Source organism: Pyxicephalus adspersus, chromosome 1 (assembly GCF_032062135.1).
Source record: "Pyxicephalus adspersus chromosome 1, UCB_Pads_2.0, whole genome shotgun sequence".
Lineage (NCBI taxonomy): Eukaryota > Metazoa > Chordata > Amphibia > Anura > Pyxicephalidae > Pyxicephalus > Pyxicephalus adspersus.
Genome location: NC_092858.1, coordinates 149,514,792 through 149,539,288, shown reverse-complemented (window position 1 = coordinate 149,539,288; position 24,497 = coordinate 149,514,792). Strand labels below are relative to the sequence as shown.

The 24,497-nt window shown below is 37.7% G+C and overlaps 1 protein-coding gene across 1 annotated transcript in view; it reads right to left on the bottom strand.

Moving 5' to 3' along the window:
* The window catches only part of ADORA2B (adenosine A2b receptor), a 46,661-nt gene extending 23,254 nt beyond the window's left edge, over nt 1-23,407 (bottom strand). The window contains exon 1 of the mRNA XM_072430910.1: nt 22,468-23,407. Coding sequence (XP_072287011.1) covers nt 22,468-22,793 — 326 coding nt within the window. The 5' untranslated portion in view covers nt 22,794-23,407. The remainder of the gene's footprint in view (nt 1-22,467) is intronic.
* Nucleotides 23,408-24,497: the final 1,090 nt, after the last annotated feature.

Sequence of the window (24,497 nt, the reverse complement as noted above, 5' to 3'; positions counted from 1 at the left end):
AATCTTTTGATGTTCTGCAATCTCTTGTAACTCTTTAATGACCAAGACAAACTCTGCAGTTGNNNTTTTTTTTTTTTGCATAATAAAGGACAGCTTGCTCCAGAAGTTAATGATTGTATAAGCTCCATATAGTTGTTTTCTTTGCTTTGTTTTTTTGCTTTGTGATTAGCTCACAGTAAGGATTTTATACAGTAACTGGCACCACACTGCCTAATAATATGTTGAGACAAACATCTGTCCTAACTGCATTTATTAAAACAATTACCTGTTTCGACATACATACAAACTCAACTTAAGAACAAACCTACAGTCCCTATCTCGTATGTAACCCGGGGACTACCTGTATTACATTTGTGAAAGGTTTTAGATACATTTTAATCATAAAATTTTATTTACTAAAAGTCAAAATTTCATATCAATATCATCCCTCTTCAGTCCATGTTAAATGAATAACAGGTTCACTTTAAGATGACAGTATATTACACTAGCCAGTAAATGCAGGACATAAAAGCAGAGCAGTACTTCTTTGTTCAAGTTTGTCAAGTTTAACAATTACTTTGTTAAATCCATCAAACAAACTGAAAAATGACACTTGGGTTTCTTTATTGTTCATTTGAACAGCAGCCAAAAATGCATTTGGTGCTACAAATACTGTAGGACTGAATCAGCAAACCACGAGCAAAGCTTCTGACCAAGCTATTCCTGGAGACAAAACTGTGTGTAGTTGTCTGCAAACAAAACTTGAGTGCTGCATTAACTAATATCTAAGATATCAAAGCTTTCATCATCTGCCAGAAAATGAACTGACAAACTGAGATCTCCCTCTAACTAACCAGATGTCGGTCAATGGATGGCAATAGGCAACCTTCCAGGGTACCGTTATCTGTTATTTCTATTTAGATCAATGTCAAGGTTTTGCTTGGGTATACAGACTCATCACTACCACTAATTGCCCCACTGCAGTAGCTGCTGAGATCCTTAATTTCTAAAAGCGGTTTATTTCTCCTATTCTGATCCCTGTTGTCCATGAATAGATTTACAGCACAGCCCACTAGGAAGACCTGTAAAAATAGTTCTGAAATATGTAATGTAGGACAAAAGTAGTCCCCGGGGTACATATGAGATAGGGACTGTAGGTTTGTTCTTAAGTTGAATTTGTATGTAAGTCAGAACAGGTACATTATTTATAAATGCAATTAGGACTGATGTTTGTCTTAACATATCATTAGGAAGTGTGGTGTCGATTACTGTATAAAATCCTCACTGTAAACTAATCAAATAGCAAAAAAAGAACTTTATGGAGCCTAGACATTCATTAAATTGTGGAGGAAGCTGTGCTTTGAAATAAAAAAATAAATTACTGCAGAGTTTGTCTTGGTCATTAAAGATTTACAAGAGGTTGCAGAGGAGCTCAGTCTCAGCTGTGTTTAGCAACAGAATTCTTCTTCAAGTCATGCAAACTGCCCCCTCCAAGCCTCCGTCCTACACAGGAGGGAGCAGGGAAGCCCCGTTCTTATCTACGTCCGTATGTTCCTTAACTGGGGACTACCTGTAAATTTATTTTCACAGTAACAAGCATTGAGTTCGGTAGATTTTCATCTATATACATAGGTGACAAAGTCTGACTCTATCCCACTTTAAGGAGACCTGTCACCATTAATTTCAACAAAAATGTCTTCCCATAGGGTGTAGGAATGCATTTACATATTGTGTGCATGTAATTTACCTTTAAAGACTTCTCTCTTGTGTAGATATCCAAAAGCCCTACTGAGCAACCTCTACAGACCCAGATTTGTCACCCAAGTAGCACTCTATATTATTGTCTTTTGCACCTCCTCCGGATGCTATATTAAGGTTAAGGAAAGGTGGAGGAGCTGGACTAAAACACAGCAAATGGATACTCAAAGAAGAGGAAGGGTATGTGTAAGGAGAAAAGGGGAAATGCTAGGGAATTGACTCTTTCAAGAAGCAGCCAAATTGTCCAGAAAGTTTATTTTCCAACAAGTGAACTAAAGAAAGAAGAATAAAACACTGCATGTATGCATTTTAACAGTTTCCGTGCTTTTATTTGCAAAGATGTATTGAAATATATAATGCTTAAACAGTCAATCCAAGTATGTTGTCCTATATCATTGCCAAAGTAGACTATTGAGGGGGGATAGCAGTGATTTACGCTAAAAAAAGGGGGTGGGTGGGGTATCGGGTATCGATTGACAAAACTAATATTACCTAATCCTTCCAAAATCAGCTGGATCAGTAAATAACCATCTTATGCCTCTTGATGCCATTAAAAGAAATATTGAATCACTAGAGGAAATGGATATGTAAATCTTAATAGGTCACTTTATTATATAATTTTTCTTTTGATGACAGGTTATGTTGCATTTTGCAGTCATTTACAAAGAAGGTGCAGCTTCAGGTCCTTGGCAGAAGAGGTTGCCTTCCCTGTGAATGTCCACAGATTAGGAGTGTATACTTGGCATGTCTGTGCTATCTGGCTCTTGTCTTAAGTACACAGTATATGTAATCAGCTCTGAACCTATTTGGGAATATTTACACAGAGGATTAGGTGCTATATAACACCACCAGGTGATAAAAGTGTAATTCAATATTTTGAGCAAAACAAACAATTCTTTAATTGTTCTGTTAATATGTGATAAACATAAAATCCCACTGTTCTTCATGTATGATGGCTCATTGGTGTTTAATGGACTGATAAAGGGGTTGGAGATTGAAAAGTCTATTTACAGTAAAGTTTTCTGTCTATAAAGGTCGCCTCACCTTAACCTAATATATAAATAGCCATACAAATATTTATATTAAAAAGGTTCTGCTTTAATATTGTTAATCTATTAATTCCTCCATTATTTGGCAAACACTCCTATAAATGACAAAATATATATTCATTTAATTTTCAAAATGTTCTCTTCTCTTGACTTACTTTATTATATAAATCTATATCTTGTAAGAGAAGTTGCACTATTTTACGGGAGTCTCTGTTTTTCCTCTTCGACCACCAGTTATTTAAATGCCATTTCCTTTTATGTTTTATTCTAGTAAAGTACTAACCCAAGACTATATAGCACATCCTGTTGTGACTCCACAAGACAAATGTCACAAATGCTATATTTAGATTCCCTTTACTGTTATATTCACTATTGTATTATTTTGTGTTTTTTTTGCTTACTGTAAAAAAAATAAAAATATTGAAATGAAGTCCTAACCCAAGTAAATGGACCCAAGTAAATCTAACCCCTTGCATATTGGCCAAGTTTTGCAGAATGACAATGCGAGTCACTCTGATCAAGGCGTTTACACCAAAGAAACTGCTCCAACTTGCTTCTTCTCTACACATTTCTTTTCCACTGTGATGCCTCTTAGGGGTAAGAAGATTAGGCTGCATTGTTTCTGGCTGTGTTAGTTCCTTGGGTGTCATGCAAATGGGTATATAAAAATTTCTGAATTCTCCTCGACTTTTTTTTGCAAATTATATCAAGGTCAGCAGGTCAGGAAATGATGAAGCCGGAGAGCCAACATGAAAGCCAGACATTTTCAAGAGGTTGTCAAGGAGAGTAGAGAAAATACAGACAGATATGGACATTTTGTTTTCACTTAGGGGACAATGCCCGATTTACAAAAGTATAAAGATTGAAAAAAAATCTGATTGTGGAAATGAGTGGACTTTTTTGCTTTTAGGACACAGTGACATTTTCTTAGAGCAGTAAGTCAGGAAAATTATTTCTTGGTTGGAATAGACATCAATGTCCCCTGGCAGTGCCTAATAAGGACAATTTTCTTGGTTGTGATGGACTTTGATGCCCAGTGGTGAGCTTTATCAGTAGAAGACTTCTTGATTGGGATGGACTTTCTTGGCCAATCCCTGATTTTAGCTAACACTGCCAAGGCACAGCACTCTTCCTTGGTAACAAATATAAAAATGTGGCTAATGAAACCTTGCATGCTTGTATTATGATTGGACTGCCTTTATCTTTTTGATTGAAGAGCTGGCCATCATCAACTAGCAAAAGGTTGTGCAACACAAGGTCAACTCTTCTTGGGTACAAAATAATGCTGCACTATAAATTAAATATGCATTCAGGAAATACAAAAATTGGAATCTACCATTTATAGTGGCCAGAATTCACCAATACTGGAATAAATTAAGGGCTATATCACGCTGACCATCCTGTTAGGGTTACCTTGGAGAAGAGAGAAAACACTCAATATCTTGCATTTGTTACTTCCTCACAATCTAGAGGAGTAAGTAATGCTTTCTCACAGTGACGAAGACAATATGCTTCTCCTAATTCCTTGTATTTATCAGCTGCCAAAGTCCCACAACTCAGCAAGTGACAACATTTTTCTTGGCCTAAGTGTTTTATTTAAACACTTTGCCCATGTCACTTTCTGTTTAGGATTTTGCTGTAACAATATTTTTATTGCAAATATAATATGGGTGTTAATTCTCATAATAGAAAAACTCTGACAAAATATTTGCTGCTTATTATGAGCCCAGAACAGATTCCCAGAATACACATTCATTCTGGAGTCATTGGCTAGAGAATAAAGCATTGCTAGAGAATAATCAAATGTAGACAAGTAAAATCTGATTATTTTTTCTAAGGGGGAAAAATAGTGCCTCTTCTGTAGGTAATCAAGCTCTAGTGAAACCATCTACATAAACAAGACCCCAACATAAAAGAAAATTCATCCATTAACCTGACTCTCTCCTCTACAATCTATTATGAATGCTGCAGCCAGACTCATCCATCCTTCCCTCCGCTCCTCTTCTGGTGCATCTCTTTGTAGTTCTCATCATTGGCTTCCATTTCACCTTAGAATCAAATTCAAGCTCCTGTGTTTTGCCTTCAAATCCCACCACAGTTCTTGTCCCTCCCACTGTTCTGACCTGGTAAAAAAAATACTCCCCTAGCGGCTCTCTTTGCTCCTTCAATGACCTACTAATGACTTCCTCCCTCATAACCACCTCACACGCATGGCTCTAAGACTTTTCTAGAGCTGCCCGGAGTCTCTGGAATGGTCTTCCTCGTCCTATTTGGCTTGCTCCTACTTTGCTCCTGTAAAAAAGACCCCTTAAAACCCATCTTTTCAAACTTGCTTCTTACAAACCTGCTTCAAACCGTCTTCTGTCTCTTAAACCATTACTACTTACCCACCATTCCATATTCCCTCTCCTATTGTGTCATAAGTCCCCATCTCTTAATTTTATCATTTATTATTAATAATAATAATATTAATAATAAATTAATCTAACTAGCACCAATACTGAGTACTTGGGCTAGTACGGTATGACATACAGTCTTGGGTTAGTGTCCTAGAGAGAAAGGGTGCAAATTTAAAGTATATGTAAAACCAATATTTAATATGTTAATGTCAGTTAATTAAGTAATTTTTTTATATTTTATTTAAATCTGCAGCTTTTATTAACACAATCCTGGTGATTCTAGAAAGAAATCAGAAAGGATTGGAAGCACTGAGATGCAACTAAGGATAAGAAGAAGTGCTTTATCAAACTAAATGTCATTCAGTTAGGGTGTACTATTTCTGCTGCACATGAGCAGATTTTCCCTACCGATTTATTGAAATAAATGGGAAAGAAATTCAGAAACAGACTGACTGTATAAGGCCGAGAGACTGATCTAGCATCTTTATGGAGGCTAACACTCTAATCTAAAATCTAACCGGGTCGACATGGCAATCTAATGTTATCACAGCCTTAAACTAAACAAGGAAAAGAGCTCTTGTACTTTCCCAACTGCCGCTGCCTGTGGGTTGGATGGTATTCAGGTTTTCCTCGCTGACAGTGTTTGATTATGTCACGGTCATATCAAATCAAGGTTGTGACCACTGAAATCCCCTTTTATAAGGGACTGTATAAAGGATGAACAACACTCTCTGTAGGGAAATTCCTTCCATCGCTCAGATTCACTTATTTTATATCTTTCTAAAATCTGATGACCTTTGAAGGAGGAGATGAAGTTACAGATACGTGGGTGTTCATACTGCTAAAAATTAGACCTGGGGGTTCTTACAAAATATGACAGACTGCTAATAAACATCTCCATACTGTATAGCCAGATTGACAAACCATGATCACTAGTGATTTAAAGTACCAAATCACAAATACACAAACTTACATGATCATAGCTGCACCCCAACCAGACTCCCTGTTACTGGTTATTGACCCATTCCTTGTGCCAAATAACCAATATTTAGGTAGAGCATTATGGTGTTTTGAGTTACTATGGCTGACCTACATGGACTTTTTATGGTGCTGCCCCTGACATTTAGGGACAGTCAGTACCAATGTACCAGGTCATTTTACCATTATTATGTAATCAGTTGATGCCTGGAATATAACATTGTATGAGAATATAGCTATACACTTTTACTTAAAGGTAAAGTCTATTGGAAAATTGAATAATTTGGGTTGTTTTCACAATAGTGTAAATAAGAAATGTAAAAATTACTCTGAGCAGCTTTATAAATTTTTATATTATTTATAAATTATACATTTTTATAATTAGCCTCTAGTGGTTTACAGAAAGGCTTCCATAGCCCAGCTGAACCAAGCTTGAACTCATCCACAATTTACCTATCAGACATCTATCTTAGAGGGTTTGCCCCGGGTCTATAACGTGCTCAATGTCTTCCTGTGCTGCTGAAGGACGAAGTCATTGTACTTTCTATGTATGGCTTAGAGTTATTTCAAGAAGAAAGTCATCTGAAAAGTCAAAAATAAAAACCACTCAAGCTTTTTGCACGTTTACCCATTTATTTTTTAAACATGGCCACCCACGTCAACTATCAACACAGCAATACAGAAAACTTAAGTGAAATTGAAGTTTACTATATGCATGCCATAAATTCATTTATTTCACTGTTAATGTATCTTTAGTTGTGCAATAATAGCATTACGGCATATTTGTGGCTGGTTCCTAAATACTGTTACAGTACAAAGATCACTGCCTACAGCAGTCATAATCAGAAGAATTACAGTCTGTTGATACATAAATACACATGCAGTCATTTTAACTGTAATGTATCCAGAATATTGGGGTTAGAAATAACCAATGCTATATTCTGTAGGATGCAATATAAATACATTTGACAGTAAGGCCAAACATTTATTTATATAGAGTGCAACATCAGAGCAAAAGAAGAAACATTTGAGAAGGAATAAGTGACAGAGGGATTTTTTTTTCCATAACGGGGCAATCTATTTCATCCATTCAGGGACAGTTAAAAGTTATGCCTTATGTTCCTAGGAACTTTGTTTGGATATGTGAGCCATTTCCCAGCATCTACCATTCCAGCCACCCTAGAAAAGGATGTGAATAGTAATGGAAATCTTTGTAGCAGCAATGAGGTCTGCAGGGACCTTTAAAAAAGATTTCTCTAAAGTTCTCACTGGATCTTTCTGATGACTTCCATATCACTACTGGAGGTCAGTAAGAAAAATCCGACAGCACTTTAGAGGATGCGGGAAATTTTTCAGTTTCCTGTAGACTTTACATAAAGATTTACCAAGAATGTGGCAGCACTGGGTAGTTTGAGCATCAGGATAGGTGAGTTTGTAGTGCAATTGTTTATCAGGAATGGAGTGAATGGAGTATTTGTTACAGGTAAATCTTACTATAGCACAATTTCACATCTATGATACCCAATATTAGTGTTGTAACTAGACATTGTTCTTCCGTAACTAAAGCTGAATGGTGACAACCTTTTGCATGAGTCCCAATTCCTTCTCACATGTTGTTTTAGTAAAACCTTTTCTCAGAATTCGTTCACATGGAGAAGGAGAATTGGCAAAAATCTAACCTTGGATATCATTAACAATACTGTTTAGTCTAGTGAGAATGAATATTTCTATACAAGAAGAAATTTATTTGAAGTAACTGATTGAGCAGATTAAGGTAACAATCTGTTTATATACTTAGGATTTATATTATGGTTTGTGATATCACAAAGAGCAGAGCAGGAAAGGCATTTCTTACTATTCTACAGCACAGTTTATACAGATGTAACTTTTACAATGTTTACCTGCGGTAAAAAAAAAGAAAATTGTGTTTTAAACCACAGACAAAGAAATGTGATGGGCACCAATTGATGCAACTAATCTGAGCATCATTTGTTTTAATTAAGTAGCGTAAAGTTAACAGCCAACAGTAATGAGATCTTGTGGGTTAGTCACAAAGACATTTAAACATGTTCATCCGTTCTGTAAAACAGATCAATAATACTGTCTGAAAAATGTATCTAACAAGCATGATGAACAAAAAGGAAATTATAGAAAGTCCATTAGTATACGGTCTTTCACCCAAATTCCTGGCCTTTTCCAAAATATGTCCTGGCCTTTTCCAAAATATGCAAACCCCATGAACTATCCAAACTTTTACCAAAATTGGCATTTTCACAGCATGCCGTTTCAAATCTGTAAATTAGGTTAGGCAACTCACCAGTACATAAAACTGTGCACATCCACATAACCAGTTTTATTGCAGTAGACAGAGCTTGTGTGATTGCAAGCAGCATGTGGTATTCAGACTATTTTTAAGAGAGAATACCCTATAGATACCGCAAAGACAACATCTGATCTCAGTGTTCTCCCAGGCCCTTTTAGCCGGGCGCACCACCCAGCACTTTTCAGTAACCACCCGGCTGTTTTTGGTTGGCGATGAAACAATTGGGTCACAATACAAGGGCTGCCACCCACCTACAGCTTCTTCCCACCCAGCTTAAAAACAACCCTGGTTTGATTGCTGGATCCATGTAGAATAACGTTATGTGAAACTGTGGTCCAATGTTACTTCTGTAATAGACCAAGAATTGTACTTTTTGACAAAACAGAAAAAGCAAAAAAACCCTCTCTAAGGTCAGGTCAGAATACTCTACTCCTAAGGTTTATGACCTGCTATTGGCCAGGCAAATTGGATCCTCTGATAATGTTGGCCATTAAAACAAAAGGCATCTGTGTCAGTTTCCATATACATAAACCTGAGAATCAGGTTTACCCAGTTTACTGGGGTGCAAGAAGAGTCCTACAGACCCATCAATCACCTGGGAAAAATAAAACTGACCGGATGTGTTTTATGATCTGTCTGATTGCTAATCCCCCTTTAGGGGCTTTGGTGTATGTGTGTGAATGTTTCAAAGCCCAATTCAATCAAAGAAGAGATTGTCAACTAATGTCCATGATCGCCCTCATGTCTTCAGGGATATTTTACATTGGACACGTTGCTATACATTTTGAATCATTTTAAAACACAGGTAACTGCATGTACAAGAGAAAAGACATTGATTGTATAAGACCTTTACACTTAAATGTTTTGTAGTCCGTTTAGAACAATTATGTGCATTTTGGGTGTGTTGACCTGCATAGTTAGGTGAAATGAAATTCCTTAGGCATTAACACATGGAGTGAACGCAGCCTGAAGGGCAATCTGTAGTGGAAACCCAGAAGCTTTTAAGCTCAAATGGCCCCTTATCAGGCACATAAAATTAGAGAAAACAATTCAATTTTAAAAAGCACACATAGTTCTTCTTTTGGAGCCAAACCCCCATATCTTATTATTAGCTGTTCTTTTTTTAATATCTGATATATTGAAATGTATTATTTTTTAACTTGAAATCTTTTATCTTTTTAAATCTACCTTAAACTACTCTTTTTAAAACTACTTTAAGTCTCTATAATATTGCTGTTATTTTGACATATTTATTTTTCATTAATATGAAGGGAAGTAGGGATTAATAAAGCATTTGTAGGTTTAACCAATCCTAACCAAATAATAATTCTTCATGACCCATATAACTGGGGATGTGTTAAATTTCCTTTATAGTTTTGCGAGAGGTTTCCCTTTTTTTAACACTGTGGTAATACTTTACCAATGTAATAAAAAGATTTCCCAGACATTTTGTCCTGAATACAATATTGATACCCGGGCTGGAAAGGAGGGAAAAGATTCACAATAGGCCCACAAACAGCAATAAGGAACAAGACAGCACCTCCTCCCCTCTCTATACAAAAGTTCCTAAAATGTTTTGGTAGAGTTATACTTTAGGTTTATTTAGCTAATCAGAATGAACTCTCCTGCGCATTCACAAGGTTAGCAATGATTAATACCTCACTGCTGTCTAAATGAAGGTTTAATATGCAAGCAATTAATGAGCCATCTCATGTTGCTGGACTTGTAGTATTGATCAGTCTGCACTCTGTATGCCATTTCACTACACGCTGTGGTTATTAAATAGACGTGAAGAATGAGTCCGTAATCTGTGCTAAGACAAGGCGTCTGCTCGCCTGTTTAATAAATAAGTTATAGTATTAATACCTGCTTGAGATAACGAGGAGTTAACCTATGAATGTCCACTTTAGGCTGGAAAGCTTAAATAAAAAAGTTAGGAAAATGTCATAAACCGTGAAAAGATAAACCTCCGGTGCACCCTTTAACACACTAGTTCACCCTCCTAATGAAAATAATGAAAATGGTGCTCACTTCACTGATGGGTAACTATAGGGAAAAACAGCATCCTCATCTAGATTGAACAATGGATTACAAACAACACAATAAAAAGGTCTTCCTTCTTATTCCCTTGCTTCTCCTTACACTAATAATGTAGGAAGACTCCTCACATTTACAGCTGCCAAAGGCAGAGAATATTTTATGGTATCTCAAGACTACCTTGATATGATATGATATAATGGTTTTGTTTGATTTTGGCTTCACCAGTAATTATTGGCTGATAAACTAAAACTATAATACACTCGGATAATGTCTATTAGGTTCCCAAGTTTTTGCATTCCAATTTAAAGTATTTTTCAGAACAGGAAAATAACAGTTAACACCCTGCTTTGGGTAACCTGGCTGTTTAATCTTAGCTTAAGCTACTGAAGTCTATAAACTAAGCAATTTACATTGTAAACAAGTAAAAAGGCCTAGCGCTCCACCTGCTGGATAGAAATTGATGGATAATAAATATATGTATTTTTTTTAATGTCTTGGAAATACATACAAGACATTAAACATATTCTTTACAAATCTTGAAAGCTAAAGGAACAGATCAATTGTTAAACCAGATTGATTCATAAGCATTTAAATCAAATGGAACAAGTATTACGGATGGAAGGTAGAAATGTTGGGTCTCAAACTGCAAAAATCAATTGTAAAATTAGTTTCTGCCTATTACATCACGTGACTTGCAGCAGCTCATTATCTTTCTTCATTTACTTTAGAGTCAACTGAAGCAATTCAAGGTCACATGACCTGGAACCAACGTGCAGCAAGATCCGCTTTTCACAGCTGCTGAGACTTGTGAGATCAACTGAGGTCACTTTAAGATCTGAATGCATGATAAATGCACGGTAAACAGAAACACCTGAAAAGTGCATTGCAAACAGATCACACACTTACATCAAATGCCTGTGTGGGCAGGTTTCTGTGGATTTCCACAACCCTCACCAGCCTCATGCGACCCAACTATGGATTCTTTTTATAAAGCAGTAAATCTGACATTCACAAACATTTTCTGGTGGGAAATCTTCCAGGTCAATCAGTTTCAGTGGCAGTAATTGATTCTCCACCAGGGAACAGTTTAGTAAATGTGAGAAATAGACCCTTATATCCCCCAAAATTGAAGAATTAGTTAATGTAAGTGGCAAATTTGGAAAGTTGGTTAATTAGTCAAATGCTGAAAAAGTTTTAGATCTTTCATCTCTACTATGGATAGCTTTTAGGAAAAATTGTGTGTTTAGATCTGCTTCAGGTTTTAGGATTCATCATGCAGAATATCACATAACAAGTTTTTCCGATCTTTTCACTGAAACCTTCCAGCAAATGGGCGAGAAGGGAAAAGGTCATATGGGGAACCCAACAGCTGAAGACTGATGACTCAACCCAACTATAAGATGTGCAAATTCTTATCACATTTGACCGAATCTCAAATATTTGCATGTTGACCCTTGAGATGAATATTCAGATTGTATGGGAAACAAAAGAATGGTTTTCATACCGATACAGGATTTGCTCCTAGGCAATAACTACAAGTATGGGTAGTAGTATAAGTATACAAATTCCCAATGTAACAATACCATTATTTAACAAAAAGCTTCCCTGCCAAGATGGAAAGACAGTGGTGTGTAAGGCCCTGTAATCCAGTGGTAACTTCTGAGCATTAAACTACAACTGACATGCAGTTGGTTCATTGTCACAGGTTATACCAGTGTTATGGAGCCATGCAAAGAATAGGACATAGACATAAATATTTCCAGAAATCATTGGTGGACACATATCTGCCGGTCACGGTCTGTGATATTAACCAGTACTGACACACACAGCCCATGTACCCCAATTCCCATCCTTCATACCTACCATAGATGAGACATAGGCACCAATTTCAGGTAGGTCTTCCATCAAGAAATCTGCCTATGTGCTAATGAACCATAACTAAATGCCTGCGCTGCCTTGTTAGAACAAAAAGAGAAAGCAGAAACAAGCAAACAATTACAACTAATCATTAAAATCAGCAGCATTGCTTGCATTTATTAAACCCTTTACAGGGAGGCTCAGGCAGGGATTCTTGGCAGCATATGCTGTTAGCTGCTCCAACCCATCTTTACTATGCTGCCAACCACAGTGCTCGACAACCGCTTTGTTGTGTGGTTGAATGTAGGTCTTGGTCCTGAGAAGGCAACCGTGTGTCTAGAAACAACTTATTGCTTACAAAAACTGTGCTGCTTTCACCTTAACAGCAGCCGCATGCAAACATGTACAAAATAGTTCCCAACTCTTCCCATTCAGTTGAATAGAAGCAGTTAGGAGTGTAGTTGAGCCTGCAGATCGCTGGGGTCAACTAGAAGTCTGAATTTGGTCCTTAGTGCATTATAACAATTTGACAATAAAGTGATGCACATAATCCTTGTCAGGGACAAATGCTAGCCATGACAAAAATACTCTACTACTTAAGATTAATTTTGACCATTGGAATTTCTCTGATATACCCAATCTGCTTTTTTATTCCTGGGCAGAAATTTCACACCTGCATTGAGAAACTGCAAAAATTCTGCTGTGCACACGGAGCAGGAAACCAAACAAAACCAGATTTGCACACGATTGCAGCCACATGCACATCTTCAAACAACTGCACATCCAAAAAGCATCTTGTTGCCATTTGTTGCGATTTGCCACAGCTGCAGAAATATTGTCCAGAGCCTCTCTCATTCACTTGAATGGGTGAGGTTGGGACTTCGGTTCACAGCAGGTCTGCACCAATGGAACCGAAGACAGGGGGTGAGTGGAACAGCCAGTCAACAAATACGAGGGGGTGCGGAGAAGTTCCTGGCTTTTCCCCCTTCCAGATGAAATAGAAAAATGAGTGTGGGGGCATATGACAGCCTATCTTATATAACTGTGCAAATATAAGGTCTTTGTGATTCTTAAATCTGTTTTTTCTTTTAGTGAGAAGCTGTGATGGCACATGCAAGTTTCAAGTAGTTGGAGTTACGGGCCGTCATTAAGTTTTTGTTTCTCCAGGGAAAGTCAGCAAAGTACATTCACACCGAGATGTCACAAACACTGGGGGAGAATCCCTTCCTACAGCACTGTCAAAACCTGGATATCTCCTTTCAAGACTGGGCATTTCACCATTGAAGTTGAGCCCTGCTATGGGCGACCACCAACCTCAACTGACCCGGCAACCTGCGATGCTGTCCATGAGCTGAATATTGAGGACCGGCGAATATCCTCAAAAAAGATAGCCCAGATAATTGACATCTCACAGGAGCATGTTGGGTTTGTTATCACCACTATCCTAGACATGCGCAAGCTTTCAGCGAAGTGGGTGCCGAAATGTTTGTACAGTGATCAGAAGAAGGAGTCAGTTGAAGCTTCCAAAGCCGTTTTGGCCCTGTTTGAAGGTGCAAAGGAATTTTTCGCTAGGTTAGTGACTGAGGATGAAAGCTGGCTCTACATCTATGATCCTGAAACCAAGGAACAGTCAATGGAATGGTGCCACAGCGGGTCCCTGCGGCCGAAGTAGTTCCGAATGCAAAAATCGCCCAAAAAGTCATGACGTCCGTTTTCTGGTGACAAAGACGGTATTCGATAGAGGACAACCTACCCTAGGGCTCTAGTATCACCGGACAGTATTATGCTAACCTCCTGCACCAGCTGAAGGAGGCAATAAAGACGAAATGCCATGGAAAGTTGACCACAGGGATCCATTTTTTGCAGGACAATGCACCAACGTCCATCATTGTGGCTGCCAAATTGAACACCCAGGGTTTCCAATTGGTCCACCATCCCCCTACTCACCTGACCTGGCCCCTTCGGACTATTATCTGTTCCGGAATTTAAAGAAACACCTTAAGGGGCAACGTTGTAAAGGACATTTCTGATGTCAAAGATGCTGGTGAGAGCTGGTTTGCGGCCCAACCAAAGGACTTTTATTTGAACGGTCTACAAAAGCTGCAACTACGTTGTACCAAGTGAATCAGTCTCAGGGGGGAATATGTTGAATAAATGGATCCGGCAGGTCGGTCGTCCGGACGATGGACGACACCGACTGTACACACGCCAGATTTTCGCCCGATAATTGGCCGATGCCGATTATCGGGCGAAAAAAATCTGACGTGTACGTAGCTTAACTGGCACAAAAACCATAATCAGCCTTAGACAAAAGTAAACAAAGAGAAGTAAATGTACTTCTTGTCATGTGCTACCTTACGTCAAAGCACATGTACATAGCTTGAAAACTGATTTCTTCATATTGGTTAACAATACAGAAATGAATGAGAGTTCATTATCCAGTATTAACTGCGACTTTGTTACTAGTGCTAAATGTATCCTTGGATAAAGTTCCAACGTGATGACAAACGTTTACAAACTTCGTAGCTGTTTGTGTCTGATTTCTATAGCTTTGCTGAACATAATATTCCATGTTTACTGACCCATACACTAGTCTGTTATAACCACAATGTGAACTCCTGCATAATGTATAGTAGTTTTAATGTAAAATTTTCAAGAAGTTGGCCAATACAAGCCAGGCATTTCATAAAAATGAAAAAACAATCAGTTAATGGAGAAACCAAGACATCTGAAGATAGCGAATATACAGAACTGAAAGTGGTAAAAATATGATAATAAATAATAATAATGGTTAACCTGTAGAATAAATATATGTTTTTTTACAAAGACCAAATCTGTTAAGGTATGGAGCGCACAAAGTAGAGTGGTAATGGCAAACTGCTAATGTCTATGAATGTATGTTTTTAGTACAATGTCGGTCCTGCTGAAAATCCTTTTAATTAGTCTTTACCAGATTATTTTCTACATCCTGTTATTACCATCTCCAGTCCAACCTTAATTTAGCAAATACAGTGGCCACAATCTACCTGACCATTGATGTTTTTCATTCTAGCCATGCACAGGGACACCCCACTGTGCAACTTTATCTTAGTCAGAACTCTCCCCACCAAATCTCTATGCACACACTATAATCTACATACCCCAGGCTTGCCCTATAGTAATTACGACAGATCATTATCATTATTTGACTTTCGTTGCAGCCAGCCTGGGGCAATATTGGGATACCCAGAGGCCATCCAAACAAGGATGAATGCTGCTTTCACTAGTATGGGCGAAGACATATAGTCAAGTTAATATTGCAATATGTATTACATACACAGGTCCCATACATTGTCAAGTACATACTTCAAGTACAGAACAGTCGTAGGTATGACAAATATCCAGTATGTTCCCAACTTCCATTTTTTAGTGTCAATAAAGTCCCTCTGATGCAATGAAATGTCATGCAGGGTTATGAACCTGGCCTAGTTATCTTCAGACTATAGATCTTACATGAACCCTGTATGGTATTGACATAAAGTGTGTTGTGTAAACCAGCAGAAGATTTCTAACAGCAATATTGTCAGCCTATATTGAAAGCTAGGAGCTTACTGGATTCCTTACAGATCAATACGTATGTTTCTACAATTTTACCATGTGGAAATGTGTATGTATTGTAAAAATGTGCTGCCAAAGCCAAAAAGCACTATTGAAGCGATGCAATTATCAAAAGTTCATTTATGCAATAACATAAGGTCTCCGTACACAAAAATACAAAAAATAAACCCTAGCACTCTTTAAAGCAAACTTGTAAATGAGAATGGAATTCAATAAACAGTAACGTGCCTATGCAATACATACAAAGCTATATCAAAGGTTTTCAACAAAGCAATATTAATTTACATGCTTAGTAGACGAGGATCAGAGCTATAAGATATGAAATATAGAAAAATGAAAGTACTGACCAGGGTAGAATGAATGTATAACCCAGAAAGGCAAAAGAAGCATTAGTCAGTCAAATTACGGAAACCAGAAAAACCAATATCTACATGAATCATGAAAGAGACACTTTATCAGGAGATGACAGTAGAAATATACCACTAATTTTTCATTATTATTATTTTACTGGATATTTCAACAAGCGTATGAAGAAGGAAACTATAAAAACATGCAACAATATGCCCATAGTTTTCTTTTCAGGTATACACTCTACAAATAAACTTGAATTGGCCTTTTAACTTGCACTGTGATCATTTCATTTGTTATTATTGTCATTCATACACATAAATGGGAACAATGTGGCAATAATAATAAATATTTTTTCAATGGTAATAAATGCAGATGGGTAGCTTCAATAGGTTCTGCTTTGCTTGAGACCTCCCTGGAACTAAGATGTGTTTAGTTTAAGAAGGAGATTGTACAATGCAAACAGAGAATAACAGAATGGATGGGAAGATAAAATGGCCGTTGTTTACTAACAGAGAGAGAGACCCGTCAAAGGGCTTCAAGAGGCAAATGCTGCATGTTTCTTACAATAGTTCAAGATGCCTCTGAAACCATTCAGAATTTATTGCAGGTGCAGCTGACCCCATTCTGGCCTTCATTTAACACTGGCCCTAAATGTCCTGTTACCCCCGGTAACCAATCAGACTTCAATTAACAAAGCACAATGATGCAAAACCTAGAATTAGAATTAACTATTGGAGTCTGCTTCACATAAAGAGCTGGTTTTCAATCCTATAAATAAAGTCACAAAAGAAATGAGACATAGTTTTGTGTTTATTAAACTCTATTGAGCCTTGTGACTCCACTCAGCATCCCCCCCACCCCCTTCTTCCTAAACTTCTCAGCCTAAACTTAGCCAGAAATATCCAGCGGATGAAAAATAATTCTGTAACAGATTTTGACTAACCTTCTTCAAGGCTCATTTGAAGAATCCTTCTACCAGTGACCAACAATCTAAAGGAGCCTGTGTTCACTGACCGTGTATGTAGGGATTATTTCAGTTACCACTAATATAATGAGGGTCAACGGACCATCAGCATAAGAAAACACTGCAACTTTTATGGCCATGATTTTTACTACTTTTTTTTTTAATTATAATCACTAAACATCATTTTGCCATATAAACTGGATGCCTAATACAATGACTATCCTTATTCTCTTCATCTACTCCTAATTATATCTTATATTTCAATTTACTATTCGTGCTAATGTGCCACATTACAGTAATAGGTAACAGGGATTTTCAAAAATCAATAGTTACATCAAGAGTTCCTCCATGCAAAAAGGTTTAAGAAAGGCTAATTAAGACACTACTAAATTGGAACAGTTCTCTTTATATTTCTCTTTTTGGTTTTAGTAGATTAAAGTTGCTGATCTTCTGGTACATTGATATAGCTGGTTGTAATAAAACAGACACTTGTGCTATTATAATATGTTATTGAACACGTGCATGTCCTTATGTTTTGCTTGACCTTATCACTAAAACTCTCCAAACTAACCTTCCCAGCAACATAGACTGGGCTGCCAGAGTTTGATCGGTACCAGAGACCTGAGAATTAATGATCCGTGATCTGCAGTGTGTTTCCTCGATTCTCACAGCTTAAACTGTTTTTATAGATGAACTTTGGAAATCCAGACTTTTATGGGTGTTATTGCAAGGCAAAGTAAGGAGAAATCCTCAAAAGGGGGAACCTGTTCTGGTCTTCACTATAAGAGAAGGGGTGTCCTTCACTTTTAAGGAGATTTCCTCAATGAGACACAGAAAAATAAGAACAGATAGAGATTTCAACTATCCCCTACCCTGCCAGTGAAAACTTTAATTTAGAATATTTTTGTTAGGAATTCCATAGACTGCATGCTACACATGTACTGTAGATGAATAGCTGGCTACTCACAATATTCCTTAATCATACACATCGGTGTTGCATATGGTTGTCTTCGGAGAAGTTGTGAACTCCAGAGAGTTGTGAATTGTACAAATACCTATTGTTCCCATGTTTGCAAGGTGGAAAGCAAATGTGATCATAAACACATAAGGACTAGCTGAAATAATCAATACAGCGAGCAGCAGTTTTTCACATATATTTAAGTTAGTTGTACCAATTAATAGTAATAAACTATACAATTATTTAAAACATTTACTAATTATATGAAAATATGTTTTTGGAACTACATAAGTAGTTTATTTGCACCAATAGCTTAAATCACCTGCAGCACTCCTATAAACTTAATAAAACCAATGGTGATATTTCCCTGACAACCCTAAATACAAAGCTATAATTAAGCGGTCAATCTCTTGTTGGTGGGATCCCCATTTACCATTTACTCTTGTATATAAACAGTCCTTGGATGGGGATGCCACTTTTAAACATAAGTAAATGTAGTAACCTATTTGGATTTATTCACACAAATTGCAATTCTAAATTTGAAATGTCTGTTTGTAATAAAAACTATAGAAAATATCTTGCACTGGAAACAATTACTAAGGTAAACCACATCAGAGAGCAGCTAAAGCACACGCCAGCATCAAAACATAAGTGCGTATGCAAGGATTCACGAACAAGCAAACGTGATGTTTTCAGCAGGGGGGAAAGAATATTTCCCACCCTTACTGGGAGGGTGAGTCTGCCAAATCATACCCTATGTGTTGAACTGTGCATGAACTGGCATCCCTCCATACAAAGTAATGTACTTTAGCCATAAAGTTACATTTTCCATCCCATTACAATCCCTCTTGTTTCTTCAAACATAAAACAAAACAATGCTTTGTGCTGCAAAGTGTTTAGAAATGTTTATGGAAACAGGGAGAAAAACAAATGAAAAATATTTAGTTACTATGTTGTTTTTATATTTTGAAAATCCCTCAAAGGGTAACTATCTCTGGATTAGTATTTAGAAGACAAGATCAGAAGCTGGGCAGCATCAATACAACCTACACTAGTGTGGAATGGACTTTCCAGTTGGGTAAATAAACGCATAAATGACAGATACACTTTATAAGACACACTGGTTGACCAATGCTATAAACTATATCCAATAATTGGAAATATATATATATAAGCTCAAGCAGATATAAGAAATGCAAAGATATCTGGACAGTGTTTTTGGGGCAAATAGATATTTCTAATGCTTTCACTTGGATGATGTACATATAGTAAGACGGTGTTGTGTTTAAGGAGGTCCACCATACTAAATCATCTTTGGGGATAGTTTGGTGATGGATGATGACATAGTCTGGGGGACTATAAATATTTTACAATATATACAGTGACGCAGTGCCTAAACCATACTAGAAGACTTTAGGGAATTATTTGGTGATACTGGCGTGATCTGGAGGACTACGTACATACAACAACATATATATGACGCAGTGACTAAACAAGACCAGCATACTAGAAGATATTTTGGGATTGTTTGGTGATAGATGATGGCCTGGTCTGGGACTATGTATAAGATTTCTATGATGCAGTGTCTGAGCTGGTCTGCACTAGAAGGTCTCATGGAATTGTTTGGTGTCATATAATGAAATTACCTGGGACTATGTACATAATGTATGTAACAAAACCTATGTGATGCAGTGTCAAACATGGTCTATACTACAAGATCTGGGGAACTATACAAGATTCATGTGAGGCAGAGCCCAACAGGTCCACCATAATTGAAGACCATCTGGTGACAGATGATGACATGGTCTGGGACAATGTATGAGATATATATGACGCAGTGTCTGGACTGGAAGATGAAGTGACCTGGGACTATGTACATGTAATAAAGAAGAAGGTCTATATTAGAAGATAACAGAGAATTATTTGGTGTCCCCATGGCATGACCTGTGACTATGTATAAAATAAATGTGATGAAGTGTCTAGTTTACAGAAAGGTGATGTTTTGTATTATTTGATGTCATAGTTTCGGACTACGTACATATACTAAGATATACGCAATGCCGTTTTTGAGTATGGACACCATAAATAGATCTTGAAAGATTGTTTAGTAACAGATGGCGCCCATATTGTGCGTTTGGGTTCTTTCTAGAGTCGGTTCACCCAAAGCTTCAGTTTTTAGTAAATGCTAAATGCTTTAAACCTCCTGAGAGTCTCGCAGAGCTTTTCTAAACACCAAACTAGGAAAACCAGTGGTGAGATTTCCATGCTTGTGTTTTCAGGTTTGAACATCTGCCACAGCCATTGCTAGGGATCCTGTGCAACTTGTAAATTGTTCAATTATTTAATATTGGAGAGAAGTGGAAATGTTTCCTCTGGACAAACTGTGTCTATAGGGTTTTATATCTGGGATATGTTTATTTCCCTAGTGGTTGAACTTGATGGACTTATGTCTTTTTTATGTCAGATTTTTATGTAAATCTGTGCAATAAATAATGGGAGAGCCCACCACTGGAGTCCTTGAGAGATTAGATGTCTAGAACTAAAATTTTACTTTTCCATGAACTGCCACTTTATCATATTTTAAAGTAAGTTGTATAGTAAACACTTTGCCAAGTTGTTTTAATGCATTAATCATAACTTCTGCGTGATGAATAAATAATGTGATTAAATTGTACTGTGAAGCTTACTTTACATCATTAGTGAATATGTTTGTACTGTGGACACTGCCAATACTGAAATGATAATAGACATGAAAATCAATTTCTCAGGGCTCTAGTGCGGGATTGTGAAAAAATTAGCACTGATATTGCACAGTAAATTATACAGTTATGTTTGTATTGGCAGCAATAATAAGTAAGCTGCTATACCACACCCCACAATTTCATGATCTTTGTATAATAAATCCTCACACTGAGTATTACAACAATATGCACTGAACAAATACAAGGCAGCACAAAGCTTTATATATATATATATATATATATATATGTATAGATTGTTTATATATATATATGTATAGATTGTTTATGTCCTTTTGTTTGCTCACAATAATAGTGTCTCTATCACCTTCATTGTTGAATTGTCTGCTGATAGTAATAGCAATAATGCCACTATAAAGGTGGATGAGATTTCTAGGGTTGTAAGCTCTTCGGGGCATGGTCCTCTCCTCCTGTGTCACTGTCTGTATCTGTCTGTCATTTGCAACCTTTATTTCATGTACCGCGCTGCGTAATATGTTGGCGCTATATAAATACTATTTAATAATAATAATAGGGTTGAGGGACATGAGTGTGGAAGTGGGTGTGATGTTGGTCTGAAACAAATGGAAACTTGCAACCAAATCATGTCTAGGTCTTCTCTTTTGCTGAAACTGTTGGAAAATTACAAGTTGATGAATGATATGTGTGACAAGTTGCAGGTTTAAAAGACAACACAATATGTTGGTGGAGAAATAAAAAGAAATCCATGAGCTTTATCTTTGTAAACATTTACTAAGTCTATGAACAGAAGTGACCTCATTTTAGGATAGCCATATACAAGTATGTCGAGATTGGAAGTCCAACGTGAACCTGGCTTCATCTTGGCAGCGCAATTCTTCACAGCCATATTGATATGTGGCTATATTCTTATAAACCAGAAATTCAGATTTACCCGACTTTTAGAGTTGTTGCTCAAAAGTTAACTCTCAGGATTATCACATGCACACATCAATGAAATTATTACATGACCGGATTTATTTTTTGCCTGAACCATCAGACGTGAAGCTTGGGGCAGCCAATATAAGCCGCTTATTTATTCTAACATGTTTTATCTGCAGATAAATGGGGATAGTACAATTGCCTATACAATGGACAATTTTTCTAGTGATTTCAAGAACTTTAACTGCAAAAAAGACTGAAGTTACCCTTCCACCAACAGTTTCTATCAGTATCCTTCTGTTAATTATGTTTGGTTGTTTTTGGGAAGAAAGGCTGATTTAGGAATACTCCATTTCACTGTACCTGGAGACCATAAGAGCAATAAATTCCAATGTTTATGAGTGGCATCTAAAGGAACTTTTTTGTGCTGCCTGTGAGAATAAAATTAACTATATACCCCAATTACCCTATATACAATGTTATTAGGAAATGTAAGACTTTTAGAATGTAAAATACCCTTCCTGTGTAAAGGACGTGGGTGCTCATCTCTTTCAGGCACCTCCACAATTCTCTTACCTGAGCGGGATCTTGATGGCCAGGTACCGGTCTATAGCCACAGCCAACAAGCTGAAGATGGAGCTTTGGGTCAGCACCAGCACAAAGCAGGCTAAGAACAAGCAGCTGTGGAAATCAGTCTCAAAGCCAATGCTGATGGTGATGGCGAACGGAATGGCAAGCAGTCCCACCGCTATATCAGCCACCGCCAACGAGACCAAGAAATAGTTGGTGGCATTTTTCAAAGTGCTGTTAATGGCCACTGCCCAGCAGACCAGTACATTCCCCACAATGGACAGTACTGCGATGATCACCTCCAGAGCAATGTAAGGGGCACTTATTGTCATTTCCACTATTGGTTGAGAAGATCACATAAGGAGACAGGCATGTGGAAGGTAAAGAAGTGTGGATCAATGAAGACTCAATCCCTATCCAAGGATCTGCAAGAATCAATGGACAGTCCAGCAGGAATGTGGCTTTTATGTTCAAAGAGAAGGGTGCCCACCTGTCACTCCTCTGATCCCCACAGGAATGCTCACTTGTGATCCCATGGTATGCTGGAACTCAATGGGGACTTTTTTGCTCTATTAGCACCATGCCATCTGTGATCAGGGCATCCAGATGCGTCCAGCTTCTTCACATGTCTCCAGAGCCCCCGATTACACCCCAGCAGGAATACACAGGGCTCCCTTGTGCCAGGCAGGTGTGCCACCTTCTTTAAAAGGGCTCTGCTGCCCGGGCATTACAGGTAAAGCATGGAACCATCCGCGGAGCCTCATCTGGACAAAGTGCCATAAAAGTTTGCGAGGATTACAGAGCCAAATCCAGAGGTTCCGATTTGTGTGCGCATCCAGCCCGCGTACATCCCAGCCAGCGCTCTGCACATGGGCACTTATACACTATAGGCGCAGGAGTTTTAGGAAGCGCGTCAGTGGCTGATCGCTGGTACTGTGGCCCCGCCCACTGGAGCTATACGCCTTTCTATAGGTCAGAGCGTCCCCCATAGCCCGCAGAGGATCCGCCCACCACCTCCCACTGACTCACCAATTACACCTTATTGTGCGGAGGGAGCAGAGCGGTCACAGTGCCCGGACTTGGCACCGATCATTGCTTCATTGTAATGTCTGCTGTATACTGAGATCGTATGAGAGGACAAGAAATGTGATCACAGCCAGCACTGATACAGGGAACAATAATAATGACTATTATGTATAGGGTGTTATAACTACAGCAGTGTTTGAGATTGTTAGGGGTTCCTTGATCAATGAGCAGTTTGTTCCTCTCAGATCAGTTTAGGTGACACCAGTGATCTTTTTGTATCAGTGTAAGGATGACATTCTTCCTATTGACCACCACACAAATGTATTGTGATCTGTGGATCTAGTATATATATCAGGGGTTCCCTGAAGATCTGGGATTTATTTCAGGGGATGTTAAAACAAAGTGTAGAAACACTGATCTGTAATAGTAACATACACCATGCAACTCAAGGGAAAGTATACAGAATAATACCAATAAACATTGTGTTGTTTCGTAAATAATAAATGTTGTTGTGGTTAATAATTTATTATTATTAATAATTTAATTTATATAAACCATGTTTCTTATTATAGTACTAATCGTATTATTATTATTTTCCTTTGTAGCGTGTTTCCATGGGTTTCCTCCCTTATCCCAAAAAACATGCAGTTAGGTTAATTGTCTACCCCCAAATTGACCTTAGACTGTGTTAATGACATATGACTATGGTAGGGACATTGTGAGCCCCTTTGAGGGACAGCTAGTGACAGGACTATGGACTTTGTACAACACTGCGTTATATGATGGCGCTATATAAATATTGTGTAATAATAATATTAGCATTGCCTCCTCTTGTATAGAACCCAGTGATTGTCAGATACCAGCAGATGGTGCTCCTAAAATGTGGACACAAATAGGTCTACACGCAGCACATTTGGTTTGATTTACCAAAGGAGTTTAGATTGTTCAGCAAAGTTTATTATCTCATCAAAGAAAATTAAATCACATGGAAGGAAATGTAACAAAAAAAA